The sequence below is a fragment of the Taudactylus pleione genome, unplaced genomic scaffold, assembly GCF_031769625.1.
Source record: "Taudactylus pleione unplaced genomic scaffold, aTauple2 ptg000066l, whole genome shotgun sequence".
NCBI classification, from domain to species: Eukaryota; Metazoa; Chordata; class Amphibia; order Anura; family Myobatrachidae; genus Taudactylus; species Taudactylus pleione.
The window spans coordinates 34,898,763-34,923,119 of record NW_028284468.1 but is presented as its reverse complement, the minus strand read 5'-3'; the positions used below and the strand labels follow the sequence as shown (position 1 = coordinate 34,923,119).

General features: G+C 43.6%; 1 protein-coding gene across 1 annotated transcript in view; it reads left to right on the top strand.

Annotated features, from left to right (window-relative positions):
• The window catches only part of APOLTP (apolipoprotein lipid transfer particle homolog), a 345,964-nt gene that overhangs the window by 126,061 nt on the left and 195,546 nt on the right, over positions 1 to 24,357 (top strand). Inside the window, exons 32-38 of the mRNA XM_088466926.1 lie at positions 7,146 to 7,496; positions 10,901 to 11,035; positions 15,354 to 15,503; positions 17,721 to 17,837; positions 19,767 to 19,940; positions 21,344 to 21,551; positions 22,660 to 22,820. Of these exons, the coding sequence (XP_088323052.1) occupies positions 7,146 to 7,496; positions 10,901 to 11,035; positions 15,354 to 15,503; positions 17,721 to 17,837; positions 19,767 to 19,940; positions 21,344 to 21,551; positions 22,660 to 22,820 (1,296 nt within the window). The remainder of the gene's footprint in view (positions 1 to 7,145; positions 7,497 to 10,900; positions 11,036 to 15,353; positions 15,504 to 17,720; positions 17,838 to 19,766; positions 19,941 to 21,343; positions 21,552 to 22,659; positions 22,821 to 24,357) is intronic.

The following is a 24,357-nucleotide window of genomic DNA, read 5'->3' as shown; positions in this document are numbered from 1 at the left end:
GCTGCACATCTGGAAGTACAGCATGGACAGTCAGTTTTGACGTCCATGCTGTCTTCCCTACACCCCCGCCGGTACCAGAACGCCGGTACCGATCCGGGGATGCTGGTAAGCATCTGGGGTCACAGCTAGCGGTGACCCCAGATGTTTCGGACCATGGCTGGATTCAAGGGGGGCAGCAAGGTAAGCAGCGGGGTCCCGCGGTGGGTCCCCGCTGATACATGGTCCAGAAGTCCCCAGGCAGGGGGCTCCCTGGGGACTGGCTGCAGCGTGGAGCCAGGTACTAACCTGCGCTTCCACTACCCCCCTGGGACAGCAGGACCGCGGCAGAGCAGTAGCGCTGCGGCGTCCCAGGGGTTAAATGCATGCCAGGGGAGCGCGCCTTCCCTGTCTCACAGCCGGCGCCTCCCCCGCTGCACACAGCCCTCTCTGCAACACGCCGACTGGCCCTGTGGCAGCGCTCCTCCCCCAGGCCAGCCTCCTCTCTGCTCCTCGGCGGCCATCTTCAAGAACACATGGTGAACGCTGCTGGAAGTTTGGACGGAGGCATCGTGGTCTGGGTCCCCCCGCATACCTCTCCTCCACTGTGGTCAGGTCTGTGTATGCAGCGCTGTGTCCTACCAGACTCTGTGTCTGTGTAGTTGATTTATCAGCACTGTTAGTGCAGGAATTGAGTGTCTTTGCATTGTATGTGACTGTGCTAGCGCTGCTGCCTGTACTTTCCATTTCTGACTGTCAGCCTTATTACTGTCCCTGTTCTTTCTGCTAAAGCCCTTGCGGTGCGGTGCTGCAGGGTGGTCTCTCGCCTTTTTAAAAAATTGGTGAGAGGGGTCACATACTTTCTACCATCATGTCTGAAAGTGACTTTCCTCTCTGGCTGCAGTGTGCTACGTGCAAAGTACCTTTAGCGGAGGGGGAGGGTAGCGCGGAGGGCCTCTGCCGGCAGTGTTTGTCGTTGGTGCGGCCTATTACGGTTACAGGACAGGCCCAAACCACAGTCTTTTCCCCGACAGGCTGACCCCAAGAAATCGGCCAAGCCCCGGAAGCAGACCTGGAGTACCAGACGTCCGGCCCCTAAGCCAGATGACAAGCCTACGGCCTGACGGTCCGGGCCTCCCTTTGGGGGATCCCAAAGTGGGAGGCCGCCTGCTGCAGTCCGCCCGGTGTTGGTCGGTCACCACGACAGACACTTGGGTTCTCGAGGTGGTCTCCCACGGGTATGCCCTCTCCTTCCGGCACAGACCCCCGGCTCGATTTTTCACCACGGGTCTACCATCAGACCGGAACAAGGCCACGGAGCTGCGGAAGGTTTGGCACACTATGCTCCAGACTGGAGTTATAGTGCCTGTTCCATTCTCCCAGAGGGGCCAGGGTTTCTATTCCAATCTCTTTTTGGTGCAGAAACCCAATGGGTCGTATCGTCCGATTCTCAACCTCAGGGCTCTCAACAAGTCTTTGCGGGTGCCGAAGTTTCGGATGGAGACCCTATGGTCCATCATTCTGGCGCTGGAACCTGGGGACTACATGGTGTCATTGGACATACAGGACGCTTACCTGCATTTCCCTATTCTTTTGCGCCATCAGCGGTTCCTCAGGTTTGCAATCCGCAGCGACCATTTTCAGTTCCGGGCGTTACCTTTTGGCCTGGCGACAGCACCACGGGTTTTCACCAAGGTGATGGCGGTCATGGCGGCTTCCCTGCGGCTGCATGGGGTCCGCATGTTGCTGTACTTGGACGACCTTCTATTAGTGGCAGGATCTCCGGAGCTCCTTCTGCGCCACTTGGACCTGACCATTGCGCTACTGCAACGGCACGGCTGGTTAATAAACTGGCAGAAGTCCACTCTAATCCCGTCTCAGCTGATTCTGCACCTCGGAGCCTTATTGGACTCGGGACAGCAAAGGATCTTTGTGACGGGAGAAAATATCTCTGCCTTACAGTCGAGGGTGCGCAGTTGTCTGCACAGCCGCTCTACACTCGGCGATGAGGTTACTGGGCTCCATGGTGTCGGTGTTCGACATGGTGGAATATGCCCAGTTTCACTCCAGACCTCTGCAGCACCTGATCCTGTCCAAGTGGAATGGGCTGCTTCAGTGTCTAAAATCCCAGATGATAGTGCTCACCCCGGAGGTTCGCATGTCCCTTGCCTGGTGATTGCAGACGACCCATCTCAACAAGGGACATCCGTTCTGGGTACCGAATTGGGTCCTGTTGACTACGGATGCCAGTCTTCGGGGCTGGGGAGCAGTTTCGGGTCCACACTTGTTCCAGGGCAGGTGGACTCCGACAGAAGCAGAGCTTCCAATAAACATCTTGGAACTCCGAGCGGTTTTCAATGCTCTCCAGTAGGCACATCGGGTTCTCTAGGGTCGCCCAGTGCAGGTCCAGTCGGACAACGCCACCACCGTGGCCTACATAAACCGGCAAGGAGGAACCCGAAGTCGGGCGGCTCTCGTAGAGGTGTCTCGGATCCTGGTATGGGCGGAGCGCAATCTTCCGGCTATATCAGCTGTCTTCATCCCGGGAGTGCTAAATTGGGAGGCGGACTTTCTCAGTTGCCAGGACGTTCATCCGGGAGAATGGTCCCTGCACCCGGACGTTTTTCAACTTCTGGTGGACAAGTGGGGTCTTCCAGAGATCGACCTCATGGCGTCCCGGCACAACAACAAGTTGCCGGTGTACGGGTCTCGCACAAGAGACGAAAAGGCGTCTCTGGTGGATGCTCTGTCCATCCGGTGGACATTCCGGTTCGCTTACCTGTTTCCTCCGGTTTCCCTTCTTCCACAGGTAATCCGGAGATTCAAACAGGAAGGAGGGACGCTCCTGTTGATAGCTCCCGCGTGGCCCAGACGGCACTGGTTCTCAGACCTTCAGGGTCTATCCGTGGACAGTCCTCTGCGGTTGCCGCTACGACCGGACCTTCTGTCGCAGGGTCCTTGTCTTCACCCGGACCTGACTCGGCTGTCTTTGACGGCGTGGCTGTTGAGACAGCCATGTTAAGGTCCAGGGGATTTTCCAGCTCTGCAGTGCGTACCATGTTAAGAGCTCGGAAACCGTCTTCCACGAAGATATACCATCGCGTGTGGCATACGTTCTTCCAGTGGTGTCGACCGAGAGGTTATGCACCGCGGGAGTTTCGTCTGTCTCGGATACTCGCCTTCCTACAAGTGGGACTAGACCATGGGCTTCGTCTTGCTTCTGTGAAGGTACAGGTTTCGGCCCTGTCTGACTGGTTTCACTGTAGGATTGCTGCAATCCCTGATGTGTGCACCTTTATGCAGGGCGTTCTGCGAATTCAGGCGGCTTTTGTTCCACCTGTTGCACCTTGGGACTTGACTGTGGTCCTGAGGGCTCTCCAAGGACCGCCGTTTGAACCACTGGGCTCAGTGGATCTTAAATGGCAAGCAGCTAAGACTGTTTTCCTTCTGGCCATAGCTTCGGCCAGACGTGTTTCTGATTTAGGGGCTCTTTCTTGTAGACCCCCTTTCTTGATTTTTCATGGGAACAGGGCAGTGTTACGCACTCGTCCTGAATTTCTTCCCAAAGTTGTTTCCCAGTTTCATGTTAACGAGGAAATGGTTGTTTCGGCTTTTAACTCACCTGGCTTTTCAGTGGGTGAGGCCACTTTGGATGTTGTGCGGGCCTTTAGGACTTATGTTGACCGCACTTCTTCGTTTAGGAAGTCGGATGCCTTGTTTGTCCTCTATGGCTTCCGTAAAAAGGGTTGGCCTGCTTCAAAGCAAACTTTGGCAGCCTGGATCCGTATGGCTATTTCTGAAGCTTATCTTCATGAAGGCCTGCCGGTTCCTCCTTCTGTGAAGGCTCATTCCACTAGGTCTGTGGGTCCTTCGTGGGCAGCTCGACGTGGTGCCTCTGCAGTCCAGATCTGCAAGGCTGCTACGTGGTCCTCTTGTCCATACCTTCGTGAGGTATTACAGGTTTGACACCTTCGCCTCTCAGGATGCTTCCTTCGGGCGGCGGATTCTCCTTTCAGCACAGGAGCGTCCCCACCCTTAAAGGATACTGCTTTGGGACATCCCCAAGGTATCCTGTGGATACCCTATGGACCCTGAAATAGAAAATATGAGATATGGTAAGAACTTACCTTTGTTATCTCTATTTCTACGAAGTCCATAGGGTTCCACAGGACTCCCGCCCTGTCGCACCTGTGCTGCAGATGGGCTTTGCTCTGGTCACCGGTTTTTCCGTCTCCCTCTGGTGAGAATGTGATTCTTGTGTGTATCCAGATCTTTTTTCTCTCTCTTCCTTCTCCTCCGGCCTATGGCTTGGTACAAAACTGAGATGCCTTGGCTCGGGGGCGGGGTATAGGAGGGGGACCCTAGTGCATCCTGGGAGGCTGAAAGCTTAACTCTATGGTGCCCGATGTCTGACGTCACACCTATACCCCAAGGTATCCTGTGGAACCCTATGGACTTCCTAGAAATAGAGATAACAAAGGTAAGTTCTTACCATATCTCATATTATTTATCTATATGTGTGTATATATATATATATATATATATATGTGTGTGTCTGTGTATATATATATATATATATATATATATACACTGTATATTTATCTATATGTGTGTGCATATATTATATGTGTGTATATATGTATATAAATATATATAATATATATATTCATATAGTATGTGTATGTATATATACTATACATATATATGTGATATAAATTTTAATGTGTGTGTATATATTATATATATATTGATGTGTTTGTATATGTATATATATATATATATATATATGTACAGAATAGTCCGGCACTCGCCATTGGGAAACGCCATGTGCCTGGGTGCCAGTCCAACAAAAGTGCACATGTATATGGGAAAAACGGAGGGCACTCCACAGGTCTCAGCAGCAACAGTAAAACAAACCAGACAGAGCAGGTAGTATATGCCAACATGCGCTGAAACGTTTGCATATACTACCGGCTCTGTCTGGTTTGTTTTACTGTTGCTGCTGAGACCTGTGGAGTGCCCTCCGTTTTTCCTATATATTTAATATATATATAATAGCATATAACATCGCAGCATCGCCCGTTCACTTGAATTCAATTCACAGAAATATCGCTGCACAGCTGATGACAGATATATCTGCTCATCGTACGGTGTCTACGGGTGGTCTTCCACCCGCCTGTACACTTGCTGTAGAAGCCGGCAGGTAGGGGGTCACGATGCGACCCCCGGCCAGGGGGACCGGAGAAGATGGTTGTTCACTGTGTATGAAGAACCACAATCTGCAGATATATCTTTCAGCTGTGTACCCACTTAAAAATTGGTGGTGCGATTATCTGCTAAGGGGCATCTGCCAAAATTTTGCCTAGGGCACCAAATTGGCTAGGGCCGGCTCTGGGAGACATAAACAAAGTATTGTCTGTGCACAGTGATCCCAATGCTTCTGCTGTCTGCCCGTTTGATCACTGAGATTAGTGAATGAGAGGTGAGAGAGTTTTGAGCTGCAGCAGACAGGAAAAGGTAAGGGGTGCTTCTTCTGTCTGAGGTGCAGTTAGTGACCTTTCCCTGGTATCCAAGACATTGCAGGGAGGGTAAAGCCGCACTAACGATGAGAGAGCACCAAAGAGAAAGATACCTGTGCAGGGACGTACAGTCAGAGGAGGCAGAGCCTGCCCTGTCATAATCCTGAGATTTGAGCTAGGGGCAGGGTCACACCATAGGCAGTAATCTGCACAGAAAGAGAGCTAATAGAGGCATGCCTCTGAGTATGAGAGGTGTGCCTTGAGCACTGATGGACACCTTAGATGTGTCATGTGACCAGGAAGTGCACTGCAGTGTTTAGAGATCAGAGATCAGTCAGCAGCAGCAAGAGAAGACACAGTGATGCAGGTTGGAGAATCAATGGACACTGAAGCTTAGTGTAGTGAGGGGAGAGTTACAGTGGGGGTGAGACAGGCTCCCAGACCCATCTCCATGTGTGCCTCCCCAGCAATTGACCTCACCGCATGTCACTGTACCTGTGAGATTACAAGGTGGGCTGCTGGTGCCTGATTCCTGATTCAAGGTTCAGTAATATCCCTTTTGCACCAAAAACCTGGGTCCGACCCACGTTTTCGAACATGGTTCTAACCCGTATCAGAGCCGGGTCAGACCCTGTTTACACTGCACCTTGGACCCAGGTTATTCCCTGGTCGGCCCCGTTTACACTGAACCTGGGTCTGCCCTGCAAAGTCTTTGTATGTTATTAGAAATAGCCTTTTTCAGGCTCACAAAGATTAGGTCATAAAAAGTGGGTGGGGACTGCTCACTGAAGCTCCAATCAGCAGCTTTTTCGCGTGACCCTGGTCGGATAACCCAGGTCGCACTATTTACACTGCACCATTACCCGGTTCCTTCCCAGGTTCAACCCTGGTAGCTATCAGGTTCGGAATCCCTGGTCACTCGACCTGGGTGATTTTTTTAGGACCCTTTTACACCAAGCCGTGACCCGGATAGACCCAGCAATAACCGAGGTTATTTGGGCAGTGGACAAGGGGTATAATGTGTTGGGTCTGTCAGCCGGGACCAGTGTAACATTACTGAACCTTGAATCAGTAAGCAGGCACCAGCGGATTCCCAGTTCAGTAAAGCAGGAAGCTTGGCCACACTGATGCGGTTTAGCAGGAATTGCCCAAAGCAAATTGCTCCCTTTTCTTAATTTGCTCCTAACTCTGAATGTGATCAGGGCATTGTGGTACTCAGAAGCCCCAGCCAGTTTCCATAGTTTATTGTGGCTGTGCCCAGAGGGTACCATGTTTTTCCTACTGGAAGTGTGAAGACCCTATACTTAAATTGACTCATAATAGTAACTTTTGTTGCCCGTAGTTAGTAAAGTTTAAAGCTTTCACTTGACTTTGATGTTTCTGAACATTTATCTAGAATATTAATGTTGTGGTAATCCTTCATTTATCTGATAGGTCACTCCCACTTACATGATATCATCCATTTGGAAGATCAATTTCCAGCTGGAATGCATAACTGAATGAGAGGAGGAAAAACACAATTCTCAAAATAGCCAGACAGATTGTTTTTTTCTGCTTAGTTTCAATTAATTTAGCAGTCGATTATTCTTATGAGTGATGGAGACCACAAAAGATTAATATTCTTTTTTTTTTTTTCATTTGCTTTGACAGGATCTCAATGTTCCATCTCAGACTCGGATAAATGGTTCTGCTGTAATTAATGGCTGTGAAGCCCAGCTGCTCTGTGCCCTTACATTAGATGGCAACACGTCTGAGCTTCAAATGAGAACCGAGTGCCAGCCAAAAATAAAAGTTGAATTTGTATTCCGGCATAACCTGCCCATGCTGAAAGAAATTAATGAAGAAAGTAAGCTGTCAATCAGTGTTGGCAAACAGACCAATTACAACATTGACATTTTACTGAAGTTGGGAACTTGTGCCATAGAAATAAAGGGAGATATTCATGCTGACAATAAGCTGCAGTGGAAAATGGTGGCAGAAAACAAATGTAAACCTATCCAGGTAATATGCATTAAATAGGAGTGAATGTAACACTGTTTGTATGTTTGTTTGTTTGCTCTAAACAGAGCTGAATCTTTATTTACATTTAATATGGTTATTTTAGGATGCACAACCCTAAATTTTATCTATGAACCATGTGTCACTACATCATATTCCTCTCAATAATGCAGTCTGGTCAAGGCCATTAAAGATGTTCTTAATATTGAGGACCAGGGTTTCCATAGATGCTCCTTCAGTAGCCAATTATAAGTAATCTGGAGTTCCTTCTGAAGCATCCTAACCTGTTGCAACAAAACTAGCTAATAGTCTTATCACTGTACGAAAAGCCTTGTCACTGTGTTCAAACTTCAAAGCAACATTGGTTTAGTGGATGAGATGTGCTTAGTTTTGGAGAGAGATAAAATACCAACCAATCAGCTCCTAACTGTCATTTTTCAAGCACAGCCTGCAAGATGGCAGTTAGTAGCTGATTGGTTGTTACTTTATCTCCAAGGCTTAGTAGATCTGTGTTTGTTGGGAACTGATTGGAATATTGTGTTGCGCACTGCAAGGTGTAAAGTGCTGGGCACCAATGTAAATTGTTGGATATTAATGTGATAGCCACTGCTGGCCAATATGCAGTACTGTATTGTAAGATTAAAGTGGGAGCTGTATGATATATTGAGCATGTATGTGTGGATAGTCATTTAAGAAGACATATATAGAAACCACACATAAAGCAACACACAATAATTTGGATGACCATACTTTTAAATGTTACACAGTCATGTTATTTTTTTTCTTCCTTTGACCTTCCCACTAGAAAAAGTATGTGTATAGGTATAGTAATAGAATCCATTAGTTCCAGTGACTCCTTACCCACTAGCATTTCTTCATGTGGTCGGTTCGGGAGCATTTACAGTGCATCACCCTCCGGTTCTTCATTGACTTACTCTCCTGAACCATATGTGCTGTGGTTGGGAGAAGAGGTTCAATGGCACATTACTATCATTGCTTCCTCACAGCACAGAGGCCCTGAGTTCAATTCCGACCAGGACCCTATTTATATGGGATTTATATTTGTTCTCCCTGAGTTACTTGGGTTTCCTCCAGATGCTTAGGCTTTATCCTACACTCCAAAATTATTCTGCTAGGTTAATTGACTTAGTACAAAATATGTGTTTATCAGGTAGATTACATAGATTGTACTCCCCTTGGGGGATTTGAATGATTAAATATTCAATTAAGTGCTGTGTAGTATGTACACTCTATATACTGTAAATAAAGATTGATAGTAAATTAAAATACCACCATATGCTAAATGCGAGGTCATCTCGCTGGTACTGTCTGGCAGCTGTAAGAAGAGATTAAGGAGTCCCCATTTTTTAACTGTGGCTGCAGTCTTCTCTAATTTATCAAGGGGTCTATGTACTAAGCCCTGGGGAGAGAAAGTGGGCAGAGATAAAGTGCCAACCAATGAGCTCCTATCATTTTTCAAACACAGTCTGTAAAATGGCAGTTAGGAGCTGATTGGCTGGTACTTTTATCTCCATTCACTTTATCTCCATCTAAGGCTTAGTAAATAGACCCCCCAAGCCTCTAAAGTGACAGTTAGGAGCTGACTGGTTGGTAATTTATCTCCGTTCACTTTCTCTCTATCCAATGCTTAGTAAATAGACCCCTTTATCTCCATCCACTTTATATCTCTTCAAGGCAAGGTACATAGTATCTATCTCACCCATCCTAGATTTCCCATTATTATCATGCTCACATACAATATAACTGTAAATTATATTTTATTATCCAAGACTTTTTAATTAATATTGTAAAGCCATGTTTAATTACATTCTTTTTATACATAATTCATATATAAAATTCAGTTAAGCATTGTAGATTACACAGAATTACTGGAAAATTAATTATCATTTAGTCATAATTTACTCTGGAACATCAATGTTAAATTAACCTGTTTGTGATAAATAAATGTCACATGGTTTATTTATAGTTAAGTAAATGGCAAGATTTAATTTCATGACACGGCAGTAAGACGCTCTTGTGTGTAAATGGGATCAAATAGATTTATGCTACAAACATTGTCATTAAAATATCTTTTAATATGTGCAGATAAATCACTCTGGCTAGACATTAAATCCCATCATTTAGAATAGGTATGTCAGTGGATGAAATGAATTAAGGGGATGCAAACAATAATGAAACATCTTATGCTCTTATTTGGTGAGTGGCCACACTAATGAAAATATTATGTCAACTATTACAATAGATCTATTTAAAGTAAAGAACAAATGTAATTGTGTTAGGCTGAACACACATGCTGTGCTGTGACTGACTATATCAGGCAATTAGCCTAATATTGACTGATGTGCCTGGTTACTAAACTGTAAAGTGCTGTCTAGTATATAGGCAAGATGAATAATACCAAAAAATATTGCAGGGTATGTGACCCAAGTGCTGCGCCCAGTATTAATCTAACCTAAACTGATTGCATCATTATCAGGCATGTCGGCATTTCTGGTAGGAAGATCAACCATAATTGATCCCCAAATCACTGAAGGGTTAGATATTATCTGACAGTGATCCTATATTTAATTCTAAATAGAAGAGGTTGCACAGGCATTGAAGGTAGACAGGTACTGTATGAGCTCTCTGTAGTAACATGGATCTCCTAAACCACTATCATTTTCTGAGTATCGAGATAGGAGAGAATTGTACTCTGGAGCACTGCTCCATAAAACTTCTGCCACCTTTGATGTGATTATGGATTTCATCATATAGAGGAGTGATGTAATTAATAATAAATATCATTACCACGTTCTAGCTCTATCCAACTCCGCCTCCAGGTACTGAGTGTGTGTCAGTACAGTTCTGCTGTAGATAGAATTGTGACAGTGTGCACAGTTACTGTCTCCAAGGCTTAGTACATCTCACTATAGTGTGATATCCAAGTGTAATGTAAAAAACAACAACTTTGTCTTTGTGATATAAAGGACTTGCTGATAAGCATAGAAAGATGCTTGAAAACATGAAAGATGCTAGAAAACATAAAAAAATGTATTAGAAAATCTTAAACCCCCCTTAAATGAATGAAAAAAAAAGTCATATTATTTTTTTTATATATATCTACTATAGGTATTGCTGAATGTTTGTCAGCAGCATTTATATAACTAGAGAGTGTAAAGTAGATGATTTAACTGTTTGCATGACTTCATATATAAATGGCCAGTGGTGTACGGGGACACATGATCCCTTTTTTTTGTTACAGGCCATTTCTTTTAAATATTTGGCCATTCAGTGCATGCTATAGCTTGAAATGTCACTAGATTCACAGGATAGGTCATTGTACACGCTGCATAATGCTGAATTGTTTTGTTTGGCACTGTAATAGAGAGTATCTCTCTTTACTGCAGGACCTTGGAGCACCTATAAAAATAGAAGGTTCTGGTTATGTCGTTATAAACAAGAAAGCAAACCTGGATTCACAGATGTTGTTGGTCGTTGATGAAAGTACCCTGCAAGGATTACTAATCTTGAAAGCAACAGAGGTAAATTGAGTACAATTAACATTTTCACCTACTTTTGTAGAAAATAAGTTTTGGGGCCATTCATCATAAAGGTAATGCAGGAGATATCACGGATATCTCCTGCTTACCTTTCACTCCCGAACAGGCCCCGGCATGTTTTCAGAACTTGATGAATTTAGGTCCTCATACTAGTGTATGGGGACCTAAATCGGACACGGCTTGTGTCATATGCATTACACATGCAAGTATGGGCTGGCTGGAAAATTAGTGTGAAATTATGCTCCAAGGCTAATGCCACCTAAAAATTGCATTATCTGGTCAAGCTTGGTAAATTGGCCATTTTCAAACTGCTGTTGCAATCGCAAACACGGGACCACGGCAGATACCTCTGGTAATAGCTGTGGTACCCTAATATTAATAAGCCACCATGCATAAATATTGAGAAAATGTCCATTCTTAAAGGATTGACTAAAAAAAGACTTTAAGAATTAGGACTAGGTATCCTCCTAACATAAGTAACATTGTTTGTAAAAATATCAGTAGCAAACAGGGAGTGCTGGTCTCTGGACTTCCATTTTCAAGTATCTCCAGGTAAGTTATCTATCAATTTAATACACATGAAGAATATGTCACCTAATATGGTGATTCTCAATGTTCAATGTTAGGAGAACCTAGAGGCAGAAACACCATGAAGTGGCAGGTCGCTAACTATATCTTTACTATGTGTGCTTTATGTATCAGTAGAATGGCAGCCTTTTTTATTGGTTCACAGCAGGGTATTTGAGGAATTTTCTAATAAATAATTATTTGTGTTTTTAAATATACTGTAGATATTATTTCCATGTAAAACTGCATACATGTCTTTAAAAAGGTAATAATAAATGTCAGGGTAGCTGTATAGCGCATATGGGAGCACACATTACAGTTTAGCACCTCTAGTGCTGTATGTTTTCCTCCACGGTTAGGTTGATATCTAGAATGCAGTGAAACTGTCCATCTAGTTAGAGCAGTGGTCACTAACCTTAATTGAGATGTGAGCTACTCGAGAAAAATTAAACCTCTTGAAGAGCTACTAACATTTAAAAAATAAAAAAATCTGGCTAATAACCGAAAAATTAAAGATCATTTAATGAAAGTGAAAAATATGTTTCATAGAAACAACAATGCACTTTAATATTAATACAGTGATATTGTTGCACATTTCACTTTTAATTACCAGCTCCAAGGAGGTAAGTACGGTACAGGAGCAAAGATATAGGAGAGCTGCTGTGTGATTTTTCGGAAGGGCAGGGCAGGAGTCACTCGCCCCAAATGCAGTCAACTCCTGTGATTTCCAGTTTGCGTCCATCACGTATTGTGTCGCCCTATGGCAATCACCTGATGCGCTTCCCCATCGCTCCACCCATGGCTTTGTCAGAGGTCACTTCCTCCTAGTTGACTCAGCAGTACTGCAGCTAGGAGAGCTACCCAAATTATGGCCACGAGCTACTGGTTAGAGACCACTGAGTTAGATGCTTATGTGTGACCAATAAAAATAAACAGGCTGCTAAGTACTCGTGACTTGTCTTTAGATCCACTGCAACATTGATAATTTCTTATTGTGTCTCTGGCACTGTGACCCTTGTACTGATCCCTCTTTAATTTCCAGGCTTTGACTCCTGTCTTCATTGAGACGCTTATTAGTATTATCCTGTAGTAAAATCCTACATTATTAGTCTAGTTCTGTTGTTTGTCTTTTGTATGTCTTTATGTGCGTTTGTCTGTATTTTTACCTGTTCATTAACTTGTCTGTTTTGTGCATTCATGGCTATTTGTGTAATAAGATTAATAAGATCTAGGAGCCACTGAGTATCAAATAAGAAAAGGGGTTACTGAACTGCAGGTTCTATGCTAGTGGGTTAAATGGAAGACATTTATCCCTCTTCTTTGTGGGGGATGTAGTTGAAATGCTGGCTCTTGGGATTACTGGCACTCAAAATGCCAGCGCCGGAATCCCAACACCAGTGAGAATCCCGACCGCTGGCATCCTGACGGTAAGTAGTGGGACTAGGGGGAGGGTTAGGAGTTAGGTACTAGGGGTGGAGGGTTAGGCACTAGGGGTTTGGTTTAGGATGCGGGGAGGGAGGGGTTAGGTTCAGTGGTAGGGGTTGGGTTAGGGTACTTACCAGCCATTGTCTGTATTTTAACCCTGTTGGGTTGCCAGCATCGGGAATCTTACCGCTGGGATCCCGAGTGCCGGCATCCCATGCCCAACCCCTTTGTGGCATCCTTGTACCTTATTATCTGTCTGCTGATATCTTGTGTTCTGCAATAAAACAAAACATTTTAACCTGATGGGGCCACCTGGCATCACAGGTCCACAAATTGTAACCCTTCTGTCCCTTCTTTTGGTCGGCAATGAATGTAGTGATTTACGTATAACACCTCAGTGAAATGTAAACTAAGGGATCTGTGCATAATGAAATATCACTTTGAGATTTGGGTGCTTAATTGCAATTATACCATTAAGCATGAGAAGTACTCCAATCCACTCATCAGCCAGACCAAGCATTTGACACTACAAATACAAGGGACAAACTGTGAGCAAAAGTCTGAATACTGTAGCACTTATCTGGCATCAGCTTTAGTAGTTGTTGGTACCAATGGCAGAACTGCGTTCCTGCAAAATCCTCCCCCAACTCATCCCGTTTAGTAGATAGCAGTCTGCAGTACTACAGTTCCTCCTGTGCAGGGCTTCTATTGAGGTTTCCTATTCTCTAAAGGGGATATTTATCACAAGCTGCATTTTCCGTGTGGCTGTGATAAATATTTTTTGCCCAAATTTACAATTTTAACATTTATATTTTCGCACAAATTTACTAAGTTTCTCTTTCCAGGAGATGGGCTCTGCTGAGCCTGTCCTGGTGAAGGGTAACGAATTCCAGAGCTCTGTAAATCCGGCAGCTCAGCAGCCCCCATAAAACCAATAGGGGCTGCATTTATGCACAAAAATGGAGGGACCCATGGGCTCTATTTACTACAATTCGCATATTGAATGCGGATTGTAGTGTGATATTACCGAGTGAATTCGCATTGCGAATTCAGGCAATATCACAGGGATTTACTATAAATCCCTTGCAGGGACAGAGCTTGCGATAAAGCTCTGTCCCTGCGGATCCCATCCGCACTCTAGTCGCGGTATTTTCGTAAAAAATACCGCGACTAAGAGCCCGCGCATGCGCCGACCCACCGTCGCTGCTGCCCCCCCACCGGCGCTAAGCCCCGCTCCCGGAGCTAAGCCCCGCCCCCCGCGATCGCGGACCCCCGCTCCAGGTGATGTTATTATCACAGGGCTTCCCCCCGGTATTTTTTTACAATTTATTTTTAGTAACTATGGTAGGATCACATTTCCCATTGCAATTATGGGAAATGTGATCTGCTTTACTAAAAATAAGTGATACTTAGGGGTTGGAGTAGAATTTTACTAATTCTACTCCAATTGCCCTATAGTAACTACAGGTGAAACTAAAATAATGTGAAAAGGGTGTGAAAACACCCTTTTTCACTTTATTTTAGTAAAAATAATGTTAATAAATAGAGCTGGCAGATATCAGAGATCTGGGGGATACTTAATATTTGTGGGTACGATTTTCGGGGAATATCCTGCAACTATTTATTGATAAGAAGTCGTCTAAGTAAGAAGCTCGGTGGACAAGAGGTGAAGTGCAGGAGCAGGCGGAGAGGCACAGACTCAAAACAAATAGAAAGCATGTTGACATATATAAATAGGAAATATTAGGTCATGATGTATGTGCACTTTTCTAACAAAACACGCATGCACACACCATTACCTGTATATAAAGTTTTCATTAACAACTATAGAAGCCCTACTACAAAACCACGTGGTCTGATGTCATGTACGCTAGCTTCATAACATCCTAATACCAGCTCTTGCATATCATTTCACATGAAACTTTCTGGCATTTAAAAGTTATTTTTCTAGAAATTCAATGGGAAGTAATTAGATCAGAGCAATATTAATGTGATAATATTTTGACATTAAATTATTTTCACTGAGAAAATTTAAGATAGATAGTTATAAGCATTAGTAATTATAATTTCCTCATTCTTTTTGAAATACTACTGTAGTGAATGAGCCCAGGCCTGTAGAGGGCGCTGCAGTGCAGAATATATTTGTGACAGTAGCAGCTGTGATGAATACAGGGTATACAGTAATGTACAACTCTCTGTAGATGATAAGAATATTAAAAGTCAACAAGGAATAATATGACTTTTATAGGAACACATAGCAGGACCCCATTTAATTCTGAAAACATTTTTGTTTTATTTCCTTACACAGAAAAAACAAGAATTGGATGCAGTTCTCACTCATAACGTTCAGCCTGCAATAAGTCTTGGTATACCTATAAGGACCATGGTGGATGTGACAACAGAAAAAAGCAGTGAACTATATAGAAGGACAATTCGGCTTAGTTTGGATAGCAAACAGGTCTATCATGTGTATATTTATATTGTTAAACTGTAATGTATACAAATGCAGTGTGCGTGCATGTGTGCGTACTCTGCCAATCAGTAATTAATTAGTCTTTTACCAAAACAAGATCAGAAATTGACAGTAATTATATGGATCATTTTGGGGCAATATGAACTGGTTAGTGTTGGTGAATAATACATACAGTAAAATCATGAAAATAAAACGTACTGCCAATCCACATTTCCTCCCACATTTCCTCCCACCCCTCTTAGGAAACCAGCTAAAGGTTTCCTCAAATGTTTTGGTTTTGGTTTGGACAAAACCACCATCAAGTGTTTTGGTTCAGATTGGTTTTGGATTTCTTTAAAATTTATTAAAACAGCTAAAATCCTGTATTTTGGACCTGTTTACATGCAATCTAAAACCCGAGATTCGGTTTTTAAATCCGAATTCCGAACATAAGGCCTAATTCAGCAAGGATCGCAACTGTGATTACGCACGCAAGTAACCGATTGTTGCATTCTGCGTTTGCGTAACATCGCAGTTAACGTGCGTTTTAGATCACTGTGATTGGGACTGCGATTGCAGTGACTACGCAAACCCATCGCAGAGTGATTGACAGGAAGTGACCGTTTGGGGGAAGTGACGGGGGTGGTCGGCAAAAGGCAGGCGTGCCAGTGCGTTTAAACGCCATTGCAGGGGCGTGAATATATTATCCACTGCCGTACACAGCCTGACCTCTCTCTGCATACCGGAAGGTTAGTAATTTCTGAATAAGGTCAGACCTTGTACAAATGTACGTGAGACTGCAATGGCAGGGCCGTAACTAGGGTAGTGCTACCAGTGCCATGGCACGGCACTGCAGGGCAGGGGGCGCTGTTCAGGCCTGTCAGTTTTCCTATTTATTACCATTCTCACTTGTAGCTTCCTCTTCTTTTATCCCCAGCATCTCCTGGCCTCCCCTATCTCTTCCCTGGCCCTTCCACATGAGGCCATGGCCCTTTTTCAGGTGTACTATCTTATGTCCCTATTTAAAAAATGGGGGGGGGGGGGGGTTGCCAATGCACTCTCTGGCACAGGGCACCAAAATGTCTAGTTATTGCTCTGTGCAATGGTACTCAATATTACCGATGGTTTTGTAGTCTTGCTAAGTATTACGGATGTGTGTAAGGTAAAGTGGGCGTCCTTATGTTGTGCTGCGACGGCTTGGCGATCGCAGTGGATTAGCATATGTTCGCAGTGAGACTGCGTGCGTAATTGCTATTGAAATCGCATCTGCGATCCTTGCTGAATCAGGCCCTTATAGTGGAATCGCTATGATTTACCGCCGGACCCATGCCCGGCAGGTCAAATCCCAACAGCGGCAACCCGACAAGGATGAAAATCCCGATCGTCTCCAGGTAAGTATTCACTAATCTATTCTACCCCCTAACCCTAACCCTTCCTTAGGGGTGCCTAACCCTAACCTTCCCCCCCAGTGCATAACCCTAATCCCCCCTTAAGTGCCTAAACCTAACCCCCTCTTCCCCGCCGCCTAAACCTAAGTCCCCCAAGGGGGGTGCCTAACCCTAAGTCCCCCCGGGGGTGCCTAACCCTAACCCTCCCTTCCCCTAGCCTAACCCTAACCTCCCCCCGGGGGTGCCTAACCCTCCCTTCCCCTAGCCTAACCCTAACCTCCCAGGGGGGTGCATAACCCTTAGTCCCCTCGGGAGCCCGTAACCTAACCCTCCCCCCCATGGCTGTCCACGCTCAGCGCCCGACATCACTTCGACCTGGATGCTGGGCGCTGGTCTCCCGGCGTCGGTAAAATGACAGGTGTTATTTAACCCTCGCCGGGATTAAGCAGTCGGGAAGCTTCCCAACTGCATACCCTAATAGCAGACCTGGACCGGGACTTATTTCTACTCGGTACCTCAAAAATGTTCCGAGCCGAAACTTGATTTGACTCGGTACCCGAAAGTTCTGCTGTGTTAGTTTTTCAGGAAAACCAAACTGCACATCTGTAGTAAATTAGACTTGAAGACAATCACATTTTCCTTGATATTCCATAGTAAATTGTATTTAGTAATGTAGGCAGTATAATGCATAATACATTTATTAGTATAACACTTTGTTTGTTTCAAGTATATAATTAATCTCAGTAATAGATGTGGGTAGTCACATAGGTAAATATATTCATTATAATAGTGTGTTTCACAGTCATCCTGTCCTGCTTTCTCAATCTGATGGTAGATTACTGAAGAAATGAGCTTCATTCAGAAGGAGGAGAGTGTGTCTCTTAGCTACAAGATCACACATAATCTGGAAACACTTAAAAAATTACTGATGGAAGATAACATGGAAGTCCGGGTATGTTATGTGTTCCTGGGTACTGGTGGGTTTCATATGACAGGCCCACTAATTACACTGAGATATTAAACATTTTAAGTGCTATGTTCATTTCATTTATGTACAGGTACAAGTCTTTCATACATGCTGCTACTAACTGCAATAGCAGCTGTGATATTACATGAACACAGAGCAACACCCCCTATCTCTCTCCAATCATCCATCTTATTGTAAGAACCCTTCTATAGTTTCCGTATAGTAATCTTTGTGCATAGCAATCATACACACCTCACAATCTGGTCTGTGGTCATTATTGCTGCACAAAGATAACCAGTTGCCTTAATCCATTCCTGTGTTGACAAAAACAAAGATGTAAAATGTAAATACATTTACATATTTAATATGGGATGTAGTCACAATCCCGGCTGTCGGGATGCAGGTCAGGGCTGGATGGAAGCATGTTCGACCAGTGCAGTCGAACAGGGACGCCACCCCATAGAGGGCGCACCCCTCCCTAGCCATTCCCGATTTCAGCGGGACAGTCACGTTTTTTGGGCACTGCCCACGAAATGTCCCATAAGTGGTCGGGATGTTGGGCACATCCACCGCCGCAGCTGTGCAGCGGTGCCGGCCCCTGGGAACAAGAATGGGGCATCCATTCAGTGCAGGGAGAGAGCTGGGGGGCAGCCCAGCTACTGACGTGTATAATACAACAAGATAAACAGCGCTACAAGCAATATCTATTAAAATTGATGGTCATCATTTAATCATATAAAAAGCAATATAAAATAATATAAAAAAAACGCTTACATGTATAAATTACACCGCATTTACTTTGATTGAAATGTTCATGAGACACCTGGGTGTTTGGGAATAAATAACTGTAAAGTTCTTAGTAAAGAAATGGGTTCCAGTGAAGACTAAGAATACAGCTATTTATAATATTATTGTTTACCGGCTTGTGGCAACGATGAAAAAGGATTCTTAATTAGTGATGGTCCAAAGTCACTTAAGAGTCCAATGCAAGTTAGTGGTATCCCTGGCCACGATCCCGGATGGTAGTTGCTGGTAGTTCAATCACGGAAATATCTCAATTTAAAGTAGGGAAGCTTCCCATTGAAACATCCAGTATCCAGGTGTCCTTATCTATCGCCACCTTATATGTTTCGCTGCTAGCCTGCAGCTTTTTCAAAGGTATGTGGCTGTGTCTCAAGTCAGCCTTTATCAGGGCTACTCATTAGTGTTAAAACATGATCAGCTGTTTGACATAGTAATTACAATTAACACCGATCAAATAATAATATTAACAACACATGCATAAAAGGAGGCAAACAAGACGCACATTTTGTGTGAGAAAGATGCTCAGCGTGACCCAGTCACCTGGGCCCTGGCTCGCCGGGGGGGCTATTTGGCACGACTAAAGCCACAGTGTATAAGGACACATCTGTACATAATATGGTTAAGGGCTAAATAAGTTCACTAGGTTGATATTATTAAACTTAGATACATTAGACAATTTTTTATTAATAAAAACTATTTTGTGATTCTCTATATGCACATATATCAGTGCAATACAGAATTGATTGTTATTGTACAATCATTTGATCTTCCTATTCAGTATTTGGAGTTACCATATGTACAAGTTTGTCACAAGTGTTCCTGAAATCGCTTTCTGTGGAAACCACCCCGACAACTAATGGAAACTTAGGACATTGAGTCACCCATCTGTTCTGTATCTAACTTTTCCCTGGTCATAAATAATGACCTCTAACCCCATTATGTTATTTTCCTGGAAATACTGTCACCAACAACACTGCAGAAAACCCTTAGATCCTCTCTGTTCTCTCTTCTCTTTAAGCTGTCAGTGTTCTCTTTAAATGCTGACAAATTCAATGAACAACCAGTAAGTCATATGGTTAACTTCATAATTAATTTGTATTTCATTCCTAGGCAATAGCAGAGCTGCAGGAAACAAGAAACATGAGTGTTGTGGTTTACTATGGTCCGAACGTCATCAATGTCACAATGCGTGTAAAGGGCAATGAGACTAGCACTAACCTGGCAGCAAGTGTACAGCACAATTGGGCCTGGCTACTCCGTAGTGGAATTGCTCCTTCATTACAGGTATACATGTATGCAGAACATCTCAGCACACAAAAAATACAGGGTTGGCGAAATGTACATGTTTATTTGGCAATATTGCTAAATTACTTTAACTTTAATACATCAACTTTACATTTTTATTCACAGTTTCCATTAAGGAAAACACTTACTTTTGTAGTCACCTGATCTTTCTACCGGTGCATACAGTATATACTGTATGCAAAATACACACTCTTACCCAAAGTAGGTTACTGGCATTGTATAAATGGCCCATCTAGATCACCCACTTGTGGGGCATTGTGTGGATGGGACATGCCAATGGATGAATGACTGGAAGAATAAATGGAGAGCTAATGTATCTTACACTAGCTGGTTTACCCGGCGTTGCCCAGGATTTTAAGAATGTTTGTTTACACATCATCCTCCAACCAACCTCTCCTTAGGCAGGCCTCACGAAAAGTGTGACAAACTTCCCCATCAACAGTCCTAAGGTCTTCGAAGGAAGTAGGACCTGTAACGGTGTAAAGCAAACTTTGGAGATAGAAGCATTAAATATTTGTAGGATGTACAGTGTAACACGGCCAAGAGCTTCTGTTGCTCTGATACCAGAATGACCATCTACAACGACTCCCTGTTTTCTGCGCAGAAAATCTTTTGGAGAAGCATTCCATCTGTAATATTTTGGCAGCTCACAGAACAGCAGGGTCCTTGCAAAGTCATCATTTTGACACAGTTGGAAGAAAGAAGTGAATGTTGTTGCTTAATTTGGTATAGTCAGAGAGCTGAGAATGCTGGCAAAGCCTGCTAAAGCTCTCTTTGATAATAAACATTAAGATCATGACAAAACATGACAACACAAGACGCTTGCTCCGAGGCCCTACCCATATGCTGTGAGGCCCCACAATGAGCATCCAGCAAAAATTGTGTTTTTTAATTAATTAAAAATTTACAGTAATTAATTTCCATTTAAAAAAATGTTTGTTGCCTCCGCCATCTTTTAATATGCTCGTATGTAAAATGTCACGATCTTTGCTTGTAAACTGTGGATTTGTATAGAAAGACAGAAGTATAGAAGGACAAATTTTCGCTTTTATATAGTAGAGAAGATAGAAAAGAAAAAATAGTAGATAAGCTAAATTCTTTTGTAATTCCGTACCTGACCTGTAGAGGGAAAATTCCATGCAACAATTGTGGTTTTTCATTAATTAAAAATTAACAGTAATTCATTTCGATTTCAAATTTTTTAGTTGCCTCCGCCGTATTTTAATACGCTCGTATGTAAAATTTCACGATCGTGGCTTGTAAACTATGGATTTGTATAGAAAGACAGAAGGACAAATTTTCACTTTTAAATAGTAGATTATACAGTCACAATAACAATAAAGTCAATGACTGAGATGTTCACACTTTTCGTCTTTCTTTAGTCCTCTTTGGATGTACAAACGATGAATGGAAAGCAAGAACTCTCACTGGAGGCTGCAACAAAACAGAACTCATTTGTGTGCAGAGTGTCTTCTCTATGTACAGGAAAGAGCAACAAACTCCTCTTCAGAAGTGCCCATAACATTGAATCTTTGCTTAAACATGGTTATCCAAAAGTGATCCGCATGACGGGAACATTGTCTAATGAAGGTGTGTAGGTTATTAGAACTGTGCTTACCATATGTGACCCTAGTGAGCCACATAATAGATGCAGCAAGTAGGAGAAGAGAATAATAGTGTAGTAATATTTCACCATGATTCTCTACAATTAGAAGCGAAAAGTCCGTTTCGGCTATACTTTTTCGCCGATTACAACTTATCCCCTTATTCAATTGTAGCGTCTTTTCGGCGGCGCAACAATGCAATGCAATGTAATAGGCAAAAAAGTTTCGCCTATGAATACACGGTGGAAAAAAGTGCAGAGTTGGGGTTTTGAGGTGCAATGTTGCGGGAACCACCCTGCACCCTTTGGACACCCCCCCCCCACGCTAACTGCGTCAAAACACACAAAAAAACCCACAAAGAACACCCCAAAAAAGTACTTTGAAAAAGTGGGTGAAAAAATTCAAAGAGGGGGTACAAATTCAAAAGCTAGTGAAATATCCTTTTGGGGGGTCTGCAAGTATGGGGGAGGTGTATTTTTGATTGTAAGTGCTTGCTGAAGGTGTGTTTTTGCCGCTTTTTAATGCTTGACTTAAGACATTTTAAAATATACTTGCACCCATTTTCATGTACCCCAAATTTGTTGGGAATACTTATTTTCCCCAAAAAAAGTTTCAAAATGCTATTCTTCACCACTGGCTCATAGACGCTAAATAGTGTATATTGAGACCATTTAAAAACCCCAAATACCTTTAGTACACCTATTCGGGGGTACCCATAGTGAACCCCCATGTCAGAGCATCTTTAGGGGGGTGTCAGGCTGATTTCCCCAAAACTGACAGAACTTTTAGCCGATTTCAGATTCACCGGGTCCCGTTTACGCACATTCGCAATTGAATACAAGGATACGTGGGGACGAACAAGATAACTTTTGGCCTGCAAAACCTCTGATGAGGGCCCAGTTACAATGGGATATAGCTGCTATTTCGCTGTACTCCCATTAATCTCCCATTATGCTGAGCGAGTAATACTGCATTGCAATGTTAATGTTACCGTACATGGGATTCTGGCATCATGCAGCTAGCATAGTAGGAAAGGCTCCAGATAATTATTTCAGTTAACCAGTAATGTATTGTTATGTTCCTCCCTCTATTAGATGATGCAGTGAATGGAACAATAGATTTGGAATCTGATAAGAAAAAGTTAAATGTTGATTTGAGAGCCTTTAAAGAAGTCGGTGATATGTTTGGCATAACTGCAAGAGTAAAGCATTCCATTCCTATGTCCTTTTCCTGGACAATTCCAAACTCAACACAGGTATTGTATTATGTGCTGTATTATTAGTGAACAATAAATAAATGTACTACTTTAGCCAGGGGCATATTAAGAGAAGAGGGGGACCGTGTGCAGTCTCTGCCCGGGGCCCCCTCCACTCTCCCTGACGGCTGGCAGTGCACTGAACCGGGCAGTAGACTCTGGGCACTAGTAGGCTCAAGCCTACTGCGCATGTGCATGTCACTGTGGAAATGCCGCAGCACCCATTTTCCAGGCAATTTCCTTGTTGGTAAAATTGCCGCTGCTCCATTTTGCCAGTGATTTGTACAGTGCTACTACCGCCGACGCAGGACTCCAGAGAGGTAATCATCGGCGGCCTCTACAGCAAGTGTATGGGCGGTTTTCCGACTGCCGCTACACACAGCATGATGCACCAATATATCTGCAGATATATTGGGCATCGGCTGTGCTGCACAGCTGACGCAATATGTCTGTGAATGACGTTGTTCACAGACATATCACCAGTACACGCCAGTCGACATGCCCACGATATATTGATCGATATATCAGCCAGTGTGTACCCAGAATTAGGTAGGGGGCACACGATGCTTTAGATGAGAAGCATTAGGGCCTGATTCAGTGGTGGATGCAGGCCTCCGAGACGCACTACGCCCGGTCCCGATGATTACCACAAAAATCCACAGAACGAATTTAGATGCAGAAAGAGGCAATTTCAGTGGGCGTTTCTGGGTGGTAACAGGGTGGTGGCTAGCCAGAAACAGGCGTGTCACGGTCAGCAAATGTGATTTTTCCCGCCGTTGCTCTGACACCAGCAGCCATATTTAGACAGACAATTTGCCTCCATAGGGCTGGTTCAGTGTCCAATGGTGCGTACAGTGGCGGAATAGCTCTGCAGCTTGTGTGCATCTCTGTACAAATTCCATCAGCTGCGGTATTAGCATAAAGATGCGATTGCTCTGCGGCAAAGACGCAGCCGCTGCTGCAATAGCGCCAACTCTGAATCAGGCCCTTAGCATGCTAAATATCAGCCAGAAAAAAAGTACATGGAATAATTACAAAATTATAACTAAGAACAGTGTATATGCATTGTTTTGGCTGCGGACATTTGACACTGAGGACAATGCGGTTTATCCTGATCTGTGCGTCATTTTCCTTCAGTATAAAAAACTGTTTTTCTAAACTCTCTGCCTTATTTCCTCAGAGTAATACAGACAGACAGCCATAGCTCAGGCCTGTGTGTTGGGAGAGCTTTACAGTGCTATGTACGTTTTAAAATGTTAAATAAAATACAGTATGCTTATGATAATATTACCAATATATATAGTTTATATACCCCCATGAGGCTATGTTAAGTAAACCAAATGGTATAGAGCATACTTTCCAACTCTCCCTGATTGTCAGGGAGACTCCCTGAAATAGCAGCAATCTCCCTGACCAGCCTAGCAATCTCCCTGACCAGCCTAGCAATCTCCCTGATTGCACCTTACCCCCATTATGTAGCTAAAAAAAATCCCCACCAATAAATACATTTAAATGGAATCATTAGTATAATTTCCCT